At 46.5% G+C, this 16,704-nt stretch overlaps 1 protein-coding gene across 2 annotated transcripts in view; it reads right to left on the minus strand.

The window, feature by feature from the left end:
- LOC135395354 (uncharacterized) overlaps positions 1-16,704 on the minus strand; it is a 111,641-nt gene that overhangs the window by 7,202 nt on the left and 87,735 nt on the right. For both annotated transcript variants that reach the window (XM_064626591.1, XM_064626592.1), the window contains exon 3: positions 14,291-14,350. In XM_064626591.1, the coding sequence (XP_064482661.1) occupies positions 14,291-14,350 (60 nt within the window). The remainder of the gene's footprint in view (positions 1-14,290; positions 14,351-16,704) is intronic.

A 16,704-nucleotide genomic window follows, 5' to 3' on the forward strand; every position in this document is an offset into this window, starting at 1 on the left:
CATTGTGTGGCATTAGCTGCGTGACCCGGTCGAGCCTGACTCTCGGAACTATGTTTAACAGTCGGGCCCGTCCCGTCCCGCCGTGCTGGCCCGTGCACTGCTCTAGGAGGAATGACCAGGGTCATTCACGCACGCAAAGTATACTTAGCAAACAAACGCTATATGGTATAATGTCGTACCGTCAAAAGAACGCGTTATTCCTTGCTCACGATAAAATTGAACTTCGTATGTCCACTGATGGCGTCTTACTTCTCACAGAGTGTTCGCTTTCTGTTCCCATGTTGGTACCAAAAACCACTAAGCAGAGAGAACGTACCGAACGTAAAACGAAACGTGAAACGATTTCCACTAAACCTCGCGTGGTGGTGGTATGATAGGTTCTCCTCGCGAATAGCAGCTGTTAAAACGGTTCCCCGCGATCCCCTGTAGTCCGTGGCTTTGAAAATCCCCACCATGTCTGACGGTCTTTATCACTTCGTAAGAAGTCATAGAGACCAAGAAGTCTTCGAAGAAGCCTTACTTCCAAGTAAGAACGGAAGTACCCGAACGCGAGAACAGCTCGTAAAGCCTCCTCCGTGGCGGTGTAGTTTAGCTCCGCATCGGTAAAGGTGTGCGAGTGGTAGCCCACAACCGCGAGAGAGAGCGCCCTCGGGGTGTCAGGGTGTCTTTGGTATAGGATTGCCCCGGTACCATTGAGAAGCATCCGCCTTTAACTAGAAAGGGAGTACAGTCCGGGAGCGTCAATACTGGGTCTGCTGAGATCTTCCGGGCAAGATACCAGTATACCGTCTTGCTTAAAGGGAATTTCCTTGCGGGTCAGCTGGGTGAGGCACTTGGTGAGGGTTGCGTATTCTCGGATGTACGCACGGAAATGTCCCGCCAGGCCAAGAAAAACCCTGAGTGAGTGGAGGTCGTGCGGTTTCTGCATAGTGCTGATGCGAGCAACCGATTCTTGCTTTGTACTCTTCGTCTTGCCGTCCAGGACCCGGCCAAGGAAGGTTACCTTTTGCCGAAGAAGACACATCTTCGCGGCGGTGAAAGCCGCTAACCCCTGACCCAAATGACGACTGTGCTGTTCGTGCGACCGGGAATGTACGGCGATATCGTGGATATAAACCGCACAAAATTTCCATGTGAAAGGGCGAAGCACGTGGTCCATAATCTTCAGGAACCAAGCGAACGAGTTCTTCAAACAGCTCTCTCATCTAGGCGACGAACGAGTACGACTGCACTGCTGAGAGGAGACCGTCGTTCCATTCTTCGACGTCTACTGGCTTACCGGCAATTGTATCTCCATCGCATCTCCAAATCGTTTTTTTGCACAACTACCATTGAGTGGAACAACCTCCCATCATCAATCGCTACCATTGACGACCATACAGTTTTCCGTAGCTTCCTCTCTCACTTTCTTCATCTTCAATACTAGTGTTAGTTCTGTTGTATTGCTGAGTTTATCGCTTTGTATACTTACTTGTATTGTTCTTATCCTGTTATTCCAAGATGTTGCTGTTATTTTGTTTCCCTATTTCTGTTTTCTGTTTCTTTCTGTTATTACTGTTTCCATTCTCAATGTTCCATGATGTGTTCCAATATAATGTTCCCACCCCCCATGTAATGTCCTCCGGACCCTTGGGGTTTTTTGAAATAAATAAATAAATAAATAAATTGACAAATGACATCCCCCCATCTATACTCATATCACATAAAGACGCTACATTAATTCATCGGATGCGACCCAATGTGGCTTTTACAGCTCAGTTGCATTCCGTTTGTGACAAGTTGACTCTCCTAGATGCCGTCACTGCGGTGATCTGGAAGATCTAGTGCACATTCTTCTTCTTTGCCCCACCCCGGGTCATAGTCACGATTTATTTGTTGTTGGTGTTCTTCTTCTTCTTCATTGCCCGCACTACCAAGCTTTCCGATCCACACTTTCGGGATCTCTAAATCAGCTGGATTCTCTCCCTCTCGCTATGTCGAAATTGCTTGGTCCATGGCCAAATCCATCCCATGAACGCTGTGCCCCAAAAGCACTCCTGAAGATTATCGACACTGTAGTACTTCGGTCCTCACTGTGAGGCGACACAATATTATATCTCGCCACATTACCGCCAGCAATGATGTAGCGTATCGCCCCTGGCGATGAAACTCCCCAATCATCATCATTTAAATAAAGTAGTAGTTGTTGTTGTTCTCTCCCCTTTTCGTTTTCCGCAGGTCACATACAAATTCTCTGCTTGAAATGGTAGGGTAGGGATGTTCAAGTCGTCAAGTGATCGAGCACAGAGCGTGATACAGATATGTCTTGTCTGCAAGTTGCACTCCTTCCTAACGGTACGCGTTTTTGCAAGGTACCTTCTCATTCTTCTGTTTCTTAGCCGCAAGAGGGATCCTGCATGAACTGTGAACATTCATCATCATTCACCATCGTCTCGGACAGAGTGCTGCCTCAACGGCGAAACATCCCATTACATCATCATTACTTATTTGTTGTTGTTGATGTTGTTCTTTTTCTGTATGTGGTTCCACAGCCGTCGCCTTTTCTTTGAATTTGGGATATCAACACTATAGTAAAAATATAATAAACTCCGAAGAACACCCCCGAATATCCCACAAAATAAACTCCGAAAACCCGGAAACCCTAATCGTATCATAAATGAGGAACCGAACTCTTGCGCGTTTGGGGGGGGGGGGGGGGCAATATACCATTTTTGAACAACCACGAGAGAAAAACAAAAAAATATTTGCTGGGAAGATTAAGTGGTCCGACTCGAAATATCACCCATGGGGATGATTATCCGACGCTAAGTATTTATCCGCGTTATAAAAGCATCACAGATAGTTATGGTCACTGGACGTGGAACATGGAGGATGAGAAGAGGCATCCTATTCCAGCGCGAACAGTGAACGTAATTAGATTGGCGTTAATTTACCGAGTCTCGGAACAGTAGTCATCAGTCACATTGTTCTCGGTCTCCCGCGCGATGTCCTCCAGGACAGGGTAGCTCATGCTCACGTCACCGTCAAAGCAAAAGCGGATTTTCTGGTTTATCTGAAAACTTGCGACAACCTTCTGGATGAAATATCGCATATGGCACCTACATGCCACTCACAGCCATGCTCACAGCGAAACGCCATTATCTTAGGATCAGTCGAAGGCTTCAAACCATCCATTTACAGTTCAACGCTTCTGGATTCTCTTCAAGGACCCTGTGGGTCACCTGAATCAGTCGACATTTTGTTTCTAAGTCGTATTAGAGCCATGTAGCTCCATGTACGCTGTTCTTTAGCGATGAAGGTATGATTGCATTCAGAAGCCACCTACGCCGAAGGGCCAAAAGGCGTCCGTTCCACCATGTGACCTGTTTTCGCAAGGGAATGGCATAGTTCATTATTCCAAACGGCCTAATCCGAAACTCCTAGGTCGTGCTGTACGCGTAATCCGGTAGGGGGCCCACGGGATCCGCATCTTGATATGGACGGTCGAAAATTGAATTTTAAAAGAGGCAGAAACAGCGGTAGCAGATGACAGGGCGTGCAACGACTCTCCGGAGACCGAGATTTGCTGCAATATCAAAGGACGACCTGGACGAGGAAGAAGGAAACATGGCGTTCATGGGAACAAAATTGATCAGAGTATAAGGAAAAAGGTTGAACGATGCAAACGTTGAACGAACACTCATTTTCATTTTCATCAACGAACACACATCTGCGCCACTGTGATCTAGAGAAGTGAACCATTTTCAGACACCGGTGGTTCGTTTGTGATGTCTACAGAAAGCTGCTATGTCTTCTTTTTTTTTTCAGTGGCCGATATCAACGCACTGGTCAAAAATAGTGAGACAACCACTTAGGTGTAAAACGAGCATGTTTCCATTTCAATGTTACCTGTCTGCATAACACTTTTGTCATTGAGGAATGCATTCGTTAGGAGACAAGTTCCACTTTGGCAAATAGGCAATACAAATAGCTCATTTACATACATATACATACAATTATGATATCTAACAGTTGATATTGATGGGAGTCGGTAGAGTTCATACAGGGAACTTACGAAGGTAAACTTGCGTAAAATGAATGTGCACAGCACGACGACAAAATAACATCACCGCAAACGCAAACGAGGGAACAACAACAACAATAGATGATGACGATGAGCTGGGGTGTTTCACAAACGAGGGAAGAGGAAAAGACACGTGACGCGCATTGTACAGTTTTTTTAGCTCCATCTATAGAGTGTTGAAGATGAGACAGGACAGAGAGGGATGACGATGTGTTTATTCCGTTAAAAAAACTAGAATGAACGCGATGTCTGTCACGCGAGTGTCACAGACAATGACTCATCATCTTCTTTGTTGACAGTAGAATGTTGACATAACATTCAACACAGAGGCTGGGATTGGCGATTTTCTTTGAATGTTCGTCTCGAGGTTACGCTAATCGAGGGAAACTGCAGTTGTAAACCATCATATTAAGGGTCGACATGTGCCGAAGTATAATTTCGCTCGATTGCGCTCAGTTTCTTCACTCCTTCGTCTCTTTCCGTATCCTTTTCTTACTCACTTTTTTTAAAACCCATATACATAATGCAATGCAGCCTCGTATCTTCACCGGCTTGTTCGTGGAGCACGGAGCTGATTTTCAGACCGATTTATGCGCAGATTACGTTGTTGAAAAAGAACAATTAGATAGGAATGGTGCCTTTATACGGCCATTCACAAAGGAAGATGCAGAAGAGGGCGTTGTTGTCGGTTCTCTGACGTTGCCCAACTAAGACGCAGTAATTGCTTTCAAAAGAGAAAGCAGTTTTTGAAAATGCTAGAGGAACTTCTTCTCCGGCTCCCTCGGATTCAAAGTTAATTACCCGTTTCTCATGCCTTTGTAATTACGTAAATTTAATTGCCAGGAGCACACGGCTGCCCAAGATAAAGTACCGGGTATGACATGAAAGAAAAAACTCTATAAAAATAATCCGTTTGCTTTTGAGCGCTACGCTATACATTGCAGAATCTAAATGCGCTAAAAATGCATGCATAACAATTAATTGTCCCATGATCCCGGTCTTGGTCGATAAATTATGAAAATTAAAAGGGTGGTGATGATGGAACTAGCCGTCCACGCTCAGGCGGACCCCATCACGGCAATCGCGCACTCTTAAAAATGGACTTCACCGCAGCACGCTCCTAGCCAACCATCATCTGGAATGATATCGTTATCTGCCCTGATTTGTTGAAAACCGGAGGCGTACGACTTTATGTGACACTTATGCTGTTCATGATTGTCGCAAAAAAGGCGTGGGCCTTCCGTTTTCAACAAATTAGGGCAGATTACGATATCATTCGAGATTATGCTTGGCAGGGAGCGTGCTGCGGTGAAGTTCATTTTTAAGAGTGCGCGATAGCCGTGACGGGGTCCGCCTGAGCGTGGACGGCTAGTCCCATCATCACCACCTTTGTAATTTTCATAATTTATCGACCGAAATAGCGATGGCTGTCTTCCTGGACATCAAACGGGCGTACGATTTCGTAAGCCATCCTTGTGTTATTCATGGGTTGTTGAAGGCCCAGGTGCCTCATAGGGCGCTGACGTGGCTCTCCGACTTCCTCCGTCAACGGAAGATTTTCGTCACTACAGGCAAGGGGGACACGGAAAAGATAACTGTGCCACAGGGAGTTCCTCAGGGAAGTGTCCTTACCCCCTGTTATTCAACATTGTCTTGATGGGCCTCAAGGGGTGCCTTCCTCGGAGGGTGCATCTGTCCATCTATGCTGATGATATTTGAGTCTGGACGGTTGGCAAGTCCCGCCCTGCAATTCAGCGTCGACTCCAGAGCTCACTTGATACCATACATGCCTACTCCCTGAACGCAGGGATGGACATCTCCACTGAGAATACTGCTACCCTTCCGTTTACCCGGAAAGAGATGCGCCGGTTCCAAGTACACATTGGGGGATCCCCGTTAAGGCAGGTCAGGCACCACAGGTTCCTCGGTGTTGTGTTGGACCGCAACCTGTCGTGGGCAAGACACATTGACTATCTCACTTCAAAGGCGCAACGTTGGGGAAATGTGATACGTCACTTTGCCGGCTTGCGCTGGAGATGTACTCAGCGGGACCTTCTTGCACTCCACAAAGCGCTTGTTCGTGGCTCAGTAGTCTACAGCCTTCCTGTGTTGCACGGACTATCACAGACGTCCGAACACAAGCTCCGTTGCGTCTTGGCGCGCAGCTTGCGGACCTGTCTTGGCGTTCCGCATTGCGCTGAGACGAGGATGGTGGTGGCCGAAGCCAGGGAACTCCCAATTGGCGTCCTCCGCAAGAGAGAAACTTTCCGCCACTATTTGCGATTGCGCGCTCACCATCGCCGTCACCCACTGGTACAGAAGCTTCGTAAGCGTAACCGCAGCAAAATCGCGAAGTATGCGCAAGAAATAACGGACCATATACCTGCCTTCACTGTTGCCCCAACCGTTTCTTCAGTAGCACCATGGACACTGCCGAAACCATCCATCTCGTCTCACGTCCCGGGGATCAAGGGGCCGAAGAGCCAAACCCCTGCTCCAGTCCTCAAGCAGAGTACTCTGGAGTGGATGAACGCTGCATACGGAAACCAAACCGCTGTATATACGGACGGTTCCTCCACTACTGGCGGCTCATCCGCGGCATTTGTAATTCCAGAGGACTCAATTTCACGTGGGTTCCGCCTATCGCACCGCACCTCGGCCACCTCTCCGGAGTTGTATGCCATCCTGCTATTCCTAAAGTCTATTTTGGATCACCACCCCCGCCTCTGGGTGGTTTACACAGATTCGCGGGCAGCGCTGCAGTGCATAGACAACATGGGCATCCGTGGCTCCTTGGCTCCGGTGGTAGTGAACATCCTGACGACGCTCAACGTTTTAGAAGACAGGGGCCACCGGCTCACCCTCCAATGGGTCCCTAGCCACATTGGAATAAGAGGCAATGAAATAGCGGATCGGGCAGCTGCTGCGGCTCACCATCGCCGCTCAGCAGTCCCCATCATGCTTTCGAATGGGGATAGGCGCTCCCTCTTGTCCGCGTTGACGTCGCCTTGGGCCCATCAGGAATGGTGTCATGACATCACCCGGTGGTCGCTTCCGTATGCTGTTGACCCAACGCTTTTATTTGAAATGCCAAGCGGTTTCCCTCGCCTCTTTACGTCTCACGTGCGTCGTTTACGACTTAGCGTCGCATTCACCCCTGCACTCCGGTATAGGCTGGGCCATAGCAACACCGCATTGTGTACAACTTGTGGTTTCCAGGCAACAATCCGACACATCCTCGAAGACTGCAGCCAGTACGTACGCGAGCGACGGGCCTTTAAATGTCAACTTGAAACGCTGGATCAGAGGCCATTCAACATCTGCAAAGTTATTGTCCCATGGAGTAACCCTGGACATCAGTGCCGTGCACTTGGCGCTTTTCTTTCCTTTCTGAGGGACACCGGCCTCCTTCACGAACTGTAGGGATTTCCTTCCCTCGTCATCCTTTCATGTGAACCTTTTTGGAATGGGGTAGGGTCCTGCACTCAACGCAGGGAAACATACCACATCATCATCATCATCATCTATTCATCTATGTTGTTGTTGTTGTTGTCGAGGTGATGGTTGGCTAGGAGCGAGCTATGCGGTGAAGTTCATTTTTAAGACTGCAAGATGGATCGTGCATCCTTGGCCGACTTTACAGGGAACTGTGCCGACATTTGACTCAAAGTGTTCGAGGAAAAGCACAGCCGGCTCCCGGATTCGAACCCGGTAAAAAAGAACCGCAGTCCTCTTAACACTTCCAATTGTCGTCTGCGAATCCCTCGTGATCATGCCTGTTTGCGTAGCTTGTTAGCAGTCAAACTTTGTCATGATGTTTATTTCGCTGCGCGTTTAAAATTTCGAAGCGGAACGCGCACTTCTGTTGTTCCACTTCTAGTAAATGTGCCTCCCATAATTAATTTCGAAGCGTCGCCAATAGCTCCAGAAAATGGTGGATTGGGATCTGACGGCCGTGGACGAAAGAGCGCTTTCTAATTTTTCATAATTTTCTGAAACAAAGCTGGAAGCTGAAGATCTTTGTCACTAACTTTAATCACTCCATTGGTCATCGTCCATAGTCTTCAACGTCTGTCGTTCCTGCAGTATATCATATACTGGACGTAAGAAATCAGCCGCTGGGGTACTCCCCTTGAAGTCGGCCCAGGACGCATGTCCTCTCTCCATCTGTCCACGTCTGTAGGCCGCTCATAGCCCCAGTTGCTTCGCGGCACTAACACGGAATAAAAAGAAATATGTTTTGAGGAACCCTGTGCATTTAACTTATTTCATATTTCTTGATTAGGCGAAACCCGAAGACTGGCTCTCGTTCTTTACAGTACCATAACAACGTATCGAGAAAACCGTGAAGAAAAAATCGTGCGATCATTTATTCCATGACGTTCTGTCACGTCACAAAATAACACAGCTGTCCAAAATAACCGACCAAAATATATAGTAATATATATTTATAGCTTATCTATGTAATCATAGTGTATAACGTATTTTTGTGCAATGTACGCGCTGACCTGCACCACCTACTTATGCACTGCCCGGACTACCAGCGCGGGCGCGAGATCTTGCAGCACGGACTGCATGCAATCGATCACCGCCCATTTACGATATATAGGCAAGGTGATGGGCCCATGGTCCAGTACCGCTCATACGCACAAGGTCTCCGTCACCTTTGGGATTTCCTGTCATCAACAGGCCTCTCCACCCGGCTTTGATTACCGGAATCCTCATCATCTCCATCATCATCTCTCATTACGTACAAGTGGCACTGGGGCAGCACCCAGCCTGCTGGCCGGCATCAGCCCCATCTCATCATCGTATCTTTATGTGTGTGTGTGTGCTGGTCACTCTGTCTTGGTCGTCACACGTCGGCCGGTAGTATTTATTAAATAAATAAGTATATAAAAATCATTGTTATGAAGTACGCGCACCCTAACATATGCCGTTCAAGAAATCACCAATCAAGGCCGCTTAAAAAGCTACTTTCGAAAGTAGCGACCGTTCCGTGATGCAGCATCCATCAGGCTACATTATTCATATTACCAATTTAGCGTAACGCAGGTGCGACGAACATTTATCTCCGTCGTAAGCAACACGCTGTGCGACTTCCCTCCTAAGGTATAAATGGGCATTAAGGATGAATGTGGCACCGCCCAATGGATGGCGCTGCATTCGAGATGCGAAGGAACAACGCTCGGCCACACAAAAGTTGCCTTCATCGCGCCAAGAAGGATGTCTTGTCATGCTGGGGGTAACATCCGTTACATGTCGAGGCTAATGTCTAAGCGTAAATGACGGTTGAAGCTGAAAATAACATGAGCTTAGCTGCTTACAATATTAGAGAATGACGTTGACAAATTTGACATTGATTCTTGAATCTCGTGCGTTCTGCGGGTTACTGAAATGAATGATGGATGTGGTTGTCGAATGAACTAGTACTAGAAAATCGATTATCTCTGTAATCCTTCCGACTTGCGTCGTATAGATTGGGATGAGCAATTACGGCTTCGACTAAACGGCTCAACGGCAGACATCATGTTGAAAAATGAAGCTCGCAGATTTGTACAGTATTTAAATTACATGTCTTAAATACTTTTACGAATAACTTAGTATCCTGCAAATACTTTCAAAGGTCAATATTTAGTAATGTAATTTAAATACATTTTTCAATAACTTGTACTCATTTTCCTTACTTTGAAGATACCTACTTTTCTGTGCGCGACACGGAGGTCGAACGAAAGGTTCTCTTTTGTCTCGGCAACGCCTGTTGTGCTCTATATACGAGAGACATCCATGTCACTCTTGGGAAGGGGTAATGTAGAATAAAGATTTTTTGATTCCTCGGGTTTGGGAGCATGCATGAGGCGATGTCTTGTCCTGAAGCGTATGTGGGGTAAACCACTGAGACCCCTATCAGGCAGGACAGAAGACCCGCACCGAAAGCCGTAGTGAGACAAGGCACGTAAGATAGTATTTAACTCTTTACGAGGTTAAAGGGAAGATAAGGAGAAAAAAAAAAGCTGTAAATTATGTCGTTTTGGATTCGTTCGCATCTGCAGAGGTTCTGTTCGGTATTAAAGGTAATGCGTTAGAAAAAACACACACACACACACAAAACGGGCAGGCTATCCGATACTAACTTTGAAAAGCGGTTGTTTTGACTTTCTTGAGCGATTCAGGCCTTATGAACAGCCTGTGAACTCCAGTCGTGCAATCTCACTCTTCAGTGCCCCACTCTCACCCTCAACGCATTAACCTCATGCTTTTCTTTTAAAGTCATCTTCTGTAATCCATCTCATCATTCTTTCACTGTTTTTTAGTCATCTTTTCTTTTGTCATCTTTGTCTTTAATCTGTCTCATCCGTCTTTCACCGTTTGTTGGTCTATCCTTTACTTCCCAGTTCTTTTCTTTTTTATTTATTTTATACTTCTTTCTTCATCTCCATTCTTCTTCTTTTCTTTCCTCTTCATTCTTTACTTTTATTTATTTTATTCTTCTTTCTTCATCTTCATTAATTTTCTTTTTGTTGCGGAATAGTAAGCCGACGTCCGTTTGGCTAACCTTTCCCTCGCTTTTTCCCCTTTCGTCTAATAAATATATCCCCCCTCGGTTGTTCCTGCTTACTTTTTGCTTTTACTTACGTTTAGTTACTTTATTACTTTTGTTCCCCCGTTACTCACTAACTTCTCTGCAATGTTTTTTGTGAGTATCTTGTACAAACCTGGAAGGCTACCACGATCCGTTGCCAGGAGCAGCCGGACTTGCACTATGTTTTTGATGACGTGCGCCCCCTTCTCACCACGCTTCACTTGACACCGTGGAACTTCGACGGCAGACTCGCCACACGTCATCTGCTTCACTCCGTCAGACTGTAAGCCAGCCTTCAGGCTATGTCCGGTTAACAAACTTTTCTGTTTTAATAGCTTAGATTAGGTTAGGTAAGGTAAGAAAGATGAAATGTCTACAGCTAACTTTGGTTAGGTTCTTACTAGGAACAGTGCTCGGTTTACTTACGTCCATTTTATGAAGCCACCTAAGTCCATCGTGTGAAGCTACTGCTAATGATACACCACATGCATGTCCAGCGGCGGATCCCGCATTTTTCTGAGGAGTGGATAGTGGACAGAGTTGTGCCTAACTCGTTACAAGTAACTCGTTACTTGGTAACGGTTACTTTTTTTGGTAACGAAGTAACGATTTAGTTACTTTTTAAAATAGGGTAATAGTAACGGAATCAGTTACAAAAATTGGTAACTCGTTACTGACGTTACTCGTTCCTTTTCTTCAGCGTGGGGGAGCACATTTAGGCACTCCGTGTGGCGCAATGTGTACAGATCTGACCTGCGTTACCCACGACCACGTGTGACTCAAAGTATTATTGCAATCCCTCGCTGGATGTGTTGCTGTCTTTTCTTTTATTTCCGTAATCTCCGACCTTCACTCCTTCCCAAGAATGGGCACCGATTGTGCAATGGCTACAAAAACCGCGTTTCGACTTCTAGCCTTTTCTTGTCTTTGCTAAGCTTCTGAGCGCCCTAAATTATGACGCAGTCCGTCGTCTGTTTTTGGGAACCGTTGGTGATCGGTGGCACGAAAACCGGTGTCTTTTCTTGTGTTTTCATAGTCTCCGATCACCCCCACTTCGGAAAGAAGGGAGGGTCCAGGCAAGCTGACATAGACTCATGGTAAGGGGCCGAGAGACACGGAACACGAAGGACGGACGACAAATTATCAGTCTCAGCAAGAGGTTTACTTATTACAATGACCCATACCCAAGACGCGACGCATAGGGGCAACAAGACAAAACGAAGGGTCACTAATTGCGTTTCCACATGTGGCGGCATGTTTGTTGGCTCCTCTAACTATGCGGCGGTAACGTAAAAGTAACTCGTTACCTGCGAGTAACGAGAACTCGTTACTTTGGTATGTCGGTAACGAGTAACGTATTTAGTTACTTTTTTCTGAAGTAACGGGTAACGGTATTTAGTTCCTTTTTTTTGGTAACGGGCACAAGTCTGATAGTGGAGTATATAGCTACATACACTCCCGAAGACTAATTGAAGCACTGTTGATGACAGAAATTGAGGGGGGAGTGGGGGGGTGGCAGGACTTCTGGTACCTCCACCCCTCCCCAATCAGCCGTTGAGCATATCAGCATGAAACATCACGTGCATACCCCACGGAGAGGGTTCTATTCTTCGTGGCGGATATCCCTTCTGCTAGCTAAGCGAAAATGGCTTGCAAGGCACACTTTGTTCGTGGCATTTCCTTCTTCGACACGTTTGTCCTACTGCCGTATTAGCCCCAAACATTATCTTCTATGTCTTCCCCCGCGTAGGCGCCAACAAACGCAGACTACATCTACAGTGGGAATCATCGTTCTCGCGTTGATTAAATTGCGCATGAAACGGGCGAATCGCCAGCGGAGGATATTACGGTGACTCGGCTAATTTTGGTACCTCGATTAATGGAAACAAAAAGAAAAGAACGCGGTGTTGACTCAGTCGTTAGTCGTGTGCGCGGAGGTAATGCTTCTTGTGCAAAGATACTGGTCGTTTGTGCTCGGCAGTCGTCGGGCTTTTAGGAAGGAAACCCAAAGTGGAACCGCGTTCATAATTTTAGCCATTCTCGTTCTTTGCAATGTTTTTACTACTACTATATGCACTCAAGGTTTATGGTATTTATGTTTGTAGCGTTAGAAGTGTTGTGATACTTGGGCCCAGGTTACGCCGGATAAATGATACGGCAAGTTTATGATAAACCACGGTTATGTGCATCCGTACTAACGTGCATTCCAAGTTTTAGAGCCAAGGAAGTAAGAGGAAATCGCCATCACGAATACCGAAACACCCCCTTAAGATTCCCCCGAGAAATGCGAAACTCAGTGTATTGGATACGGGGAAGAAAACATGATAAAGTGGGACACATGTACGCCATCTGATGTACCGTTCCCACTATTTCTAACAATAATAGAGCCTGTGCGCAAAGTAAACGGGACATTTGGTTGTCTGCGTTTACTCAACTGTGCGCAAAGTAAACACGACGGTCGCGTTCGTTTATTCAACTCGTGGGACCCGCGAGTCGGAGTCGTGACGTATGAGTGCTATGGTATACGTCATCGACTCGAGCGACCCGCATCGAGAGGAGAGTCGCTGGGAGTCGACTCTCGAGCACTTCTACTGTTGAATCCTCGAATTTTAGAACTACATCTAGTCACTTCCACGAGGATGACTCCACGAGAGCCGCGCCGTGACATTTTCTCCCACCGGGAGTCAGCCCTCTCGACTTTCGAGTTGCTAGAGTCCAATAAACGACCGCATTCACTCTGACAGGCCACACTACGTGTTCTGAAAAACTGATGACGTCAGAAGTGTGGCACGACGGACTGGGACGTACCAACGCCACCTAGATACAGAAGCCCTACTTATTGCCTCCTCTCCCTCTTTCGCTACGTGCACATATAAGGTCAGAATTCGTCTGCTACTGCGATTCGCCGTTGAGCGAATACGAGAACTATCCAGTGATTGCAGCTATAGCTTGGAATGTGCAGACCTGAATATGTAGACAAAAAGTGCAACACGCTTTCCAGAAAATCGGTTTTGAGAAAGATATGGGACCGTCTTGCGCTTTGCTTTAAAGTTTTCACATTTAGTAGGCGAGGACGTTCAATCACTGCTCGCAGACGACGGTGGTTCGTCTCCATGGCTACGACCGCTGAAAGCTCGTTCGCGGTTGGCTACCGCCGTTGAAAACATGATCCTGATTGGCTGGCTCTGGCGTGATTGGCGTGTAAACAGGCTTTCTCTGTCTATGTGGTGTTGGACGTGCGCCATGATTGCGTGCGCCGATATTTCTCGAAGTGACTCTACGTAGAGTACTTAAGATGTACGGCCCATTTTCAAATATTCTGCAAAACACTCCTTTCCAAACACTTTTCTTTCTAACACTTTCTAACCAACACTTTTCGTGCGAAACTGATGCGTTTGTTTTCCTTTTGTTTGTTTTCCTTTTTGTTTGTTTTTCTTTTTGTTTGTCTTTCTTTTCCTTTCTCCATTTGTTTCCTGGGAATAGCAAGCCACCGTAGCCGTGGCTAACCTTTCCCTCCTATTTTTTTATATAATAAACGTATCCCCCCTCGCCCCTGATGGAGCAGTTTGATTACACAACACTTTCGTCGTCTAACGCGCAAAACACGCTTATGAAGGGATCCATATCATTCTTTTTCTACTTACTCTGGCGCGGCTGACCTCTTGGCACTGATGCCTCTGCACTTGTGGAACCAAGGATATTTCCTGAAAGAACAATACACCAACAGTTGATATGCGGACAAATGACGTCACCTAAAAGAGATGTTAGTTTCAAAGTGGCACGACAGGGAACCCTTCATCACGACGGGTTAACTCGGTATATCATGGCGGTTAACGAGGACCGTCCCAATGGTTTTCTGCGTAGTTCCGCGGGACTACTCAAGTCTCAAATTCAGAAGGGTTTCTCGCCCCCTCCGAACCACCATCCTCTTTCCCATCTTCTTACACTGTACACCGAGCCGCCCATTCACGACGTACCTTCCCCGAACCTCACCACTGCTCCAACCTTGGTTTTTTCACGATATATGCTCACATTCACAAGTTGGCACCGTTCCGTGCGCGGTTAATGCTGTCTATTATTGATGTATCCAGCAGAAGGTGTACAGAAAAGTATACCTATTATAGACGTACCCAACCTTGCCGTGTCCATTCCGTCCCATACGGCCGTAGACATTCGAAAAAACCAAAAAACTTGTGAATGAAAGCTAGAAAGCTCGATACAGGAAACATAGTAGGAAACGGCGCGCATGCGCTAATAGACCTTGGCAAAATTACATCTGGAGTTTACGGCGCTAGGTTGCAGAATGATCGGCCCTTAGAGAGATTTCGCGACATATTATTATAAGGTGTCTTTTCTGAGGTGCCACAGAGTTTTTATTAAAAATCTAAGAGAGCAGGACAGATTCGTCGTTTTTGAAATTGAATTATACGGCCAGGCGGACATCCCCTCGAAGAATGTATGCAACTACAAGATGACTAATTACTGACTAAGATGACTAATTACTGATTACTAATTACCTATACTTCATTAATTAACTCTCTAATTAGGGGATTAACGGACTTTGGGCAAAAGTGAGATAGCAGAGTCAGAGACTGTCCTCGTTGAAAGCCATTCCACGTCTAACAAATCCTGAAACACGCACATGCGTTAAAATATCCATCCCCGCATTTTGATATGCAAATGAGCCGAAACCGCGGCGACTGGGAACGCGGGGAGAACAGCGCTCATTCTACGTCACAGGGCCACGTGATTTGGAGCTATGTAGATGATTGGAGTAGGTGCCGCTCTGCTGGCCAGATAAGCCTCCGTCGGCGTAGATGACGCGCTCTTCAGGCGCGCTTTTTCGGTTCCAGCTTATTTGCAAGGCAAATAGTCGAAAAAATTGTTAGTAAAAATTACGCTTTAGCCCCGCCTGCTTGATTTTCGCAAAGAAGCGCCCGCGAAATGTGCGTCTAGAGGAGGAAGTGTCCCCGTCTTCATCTGTTTTGCTTTCTTTTGTGATAAGACGGTTGTTTTGTTTTGTTTGTGATAAGTCGGTTGTCACCAGCATCGAGGTCAAAACGGTGGAAAGGAAGGTAAAACAAGATGCGGGAACGCTTCCGACTCTCCCCGCAACTTCCGTGCGCTCTTCTTTGCGACAGTCAAGCTGGCGGGGCTAAAGCCGAATTTCTACTAATTTTTTTAGACTATTTCTGTCGCGATATACTGTGCATAGTTTTTGCTGGGTCTGTGGTTATCCGTGGAGGACTTCATATTCCTGTTCAAAAAAAAGTGAGGCTCGCTTGGAAACTTTCAAAGTTCAATTGAAAAAAATAAATTTCCCTCAATTAAAAATTATCCAAACCCTTCCTAAAGGGCGGCAAAAGTTCTCAGAAGCTAATTCCCAAAAATCCCCCAATCCTCCGGCGAGTACGCCGCCAGTCAGAATGTTTTTATTACTCTAGGTGAAACACCCGGTATATAACGCGCGCCGAAATCACAGCACAAGGCACCCCCGCATTTAAAGGGACGGTCGCATCCGGCAACCAATCCATGAAACCGATACCAGTGTGTTCGTCATCGACCAACAGTCTACCTGGCTAATTTTTTCGTTCCAAAAGTGCTTAGATATTATGAGCGCTGCCTCCGCGACTGCAGGACCTCCGGCGGCGTGACGTCACCCCGTACGAGAGTGGGGTACACAGGAAGAAAGCCGCCGTACAGACGCTCCGTAACTCTATGAGACGCCCGCACAGCCGCGGCATTCTCAAAGGCGTTCAATCATTGGCCGGTTACGGAATGACGCTCTCTCGTTTTTCCAGAGAGGGAATTCCGGTATACCCTCAATATCCGTCGTCTGCTTTTGTCGCGTATTCAGTTGAATAACAGTGAAACTATGCCAGTATACCTCGTGGGATTTTCGATAGCGTGGTGAGTGGTACCCAAGGAATTAAAGGACTACAGAGGGCCATCAAAAAAAAAAAAATTCAGGTTAAGACGTCTGATGAAAGTGTGTGTGTCATTTTACCGAATGGCGCGAAAGGTTTTGATGTGTGCAATTTGTTTCCTAAAAAAAAAC

The sequence above is a fragment of the Ornithodoros turicata genome, chromosome 5 (genome assembly GCF_037126465.1).
Source record: "Ornithodoros turicata isolate Travis chromosome 5, ASM3712646v1, whole genome shotgun sequence".
In the NCBI taxonomy this organism is placed as follows: domain Eukaryota; kingdom Metazoa; phylum Arthropoda; class Arachnida; order Ixodida; family Argasidae; genus Ornithodoros; species Ornithodoros turicata.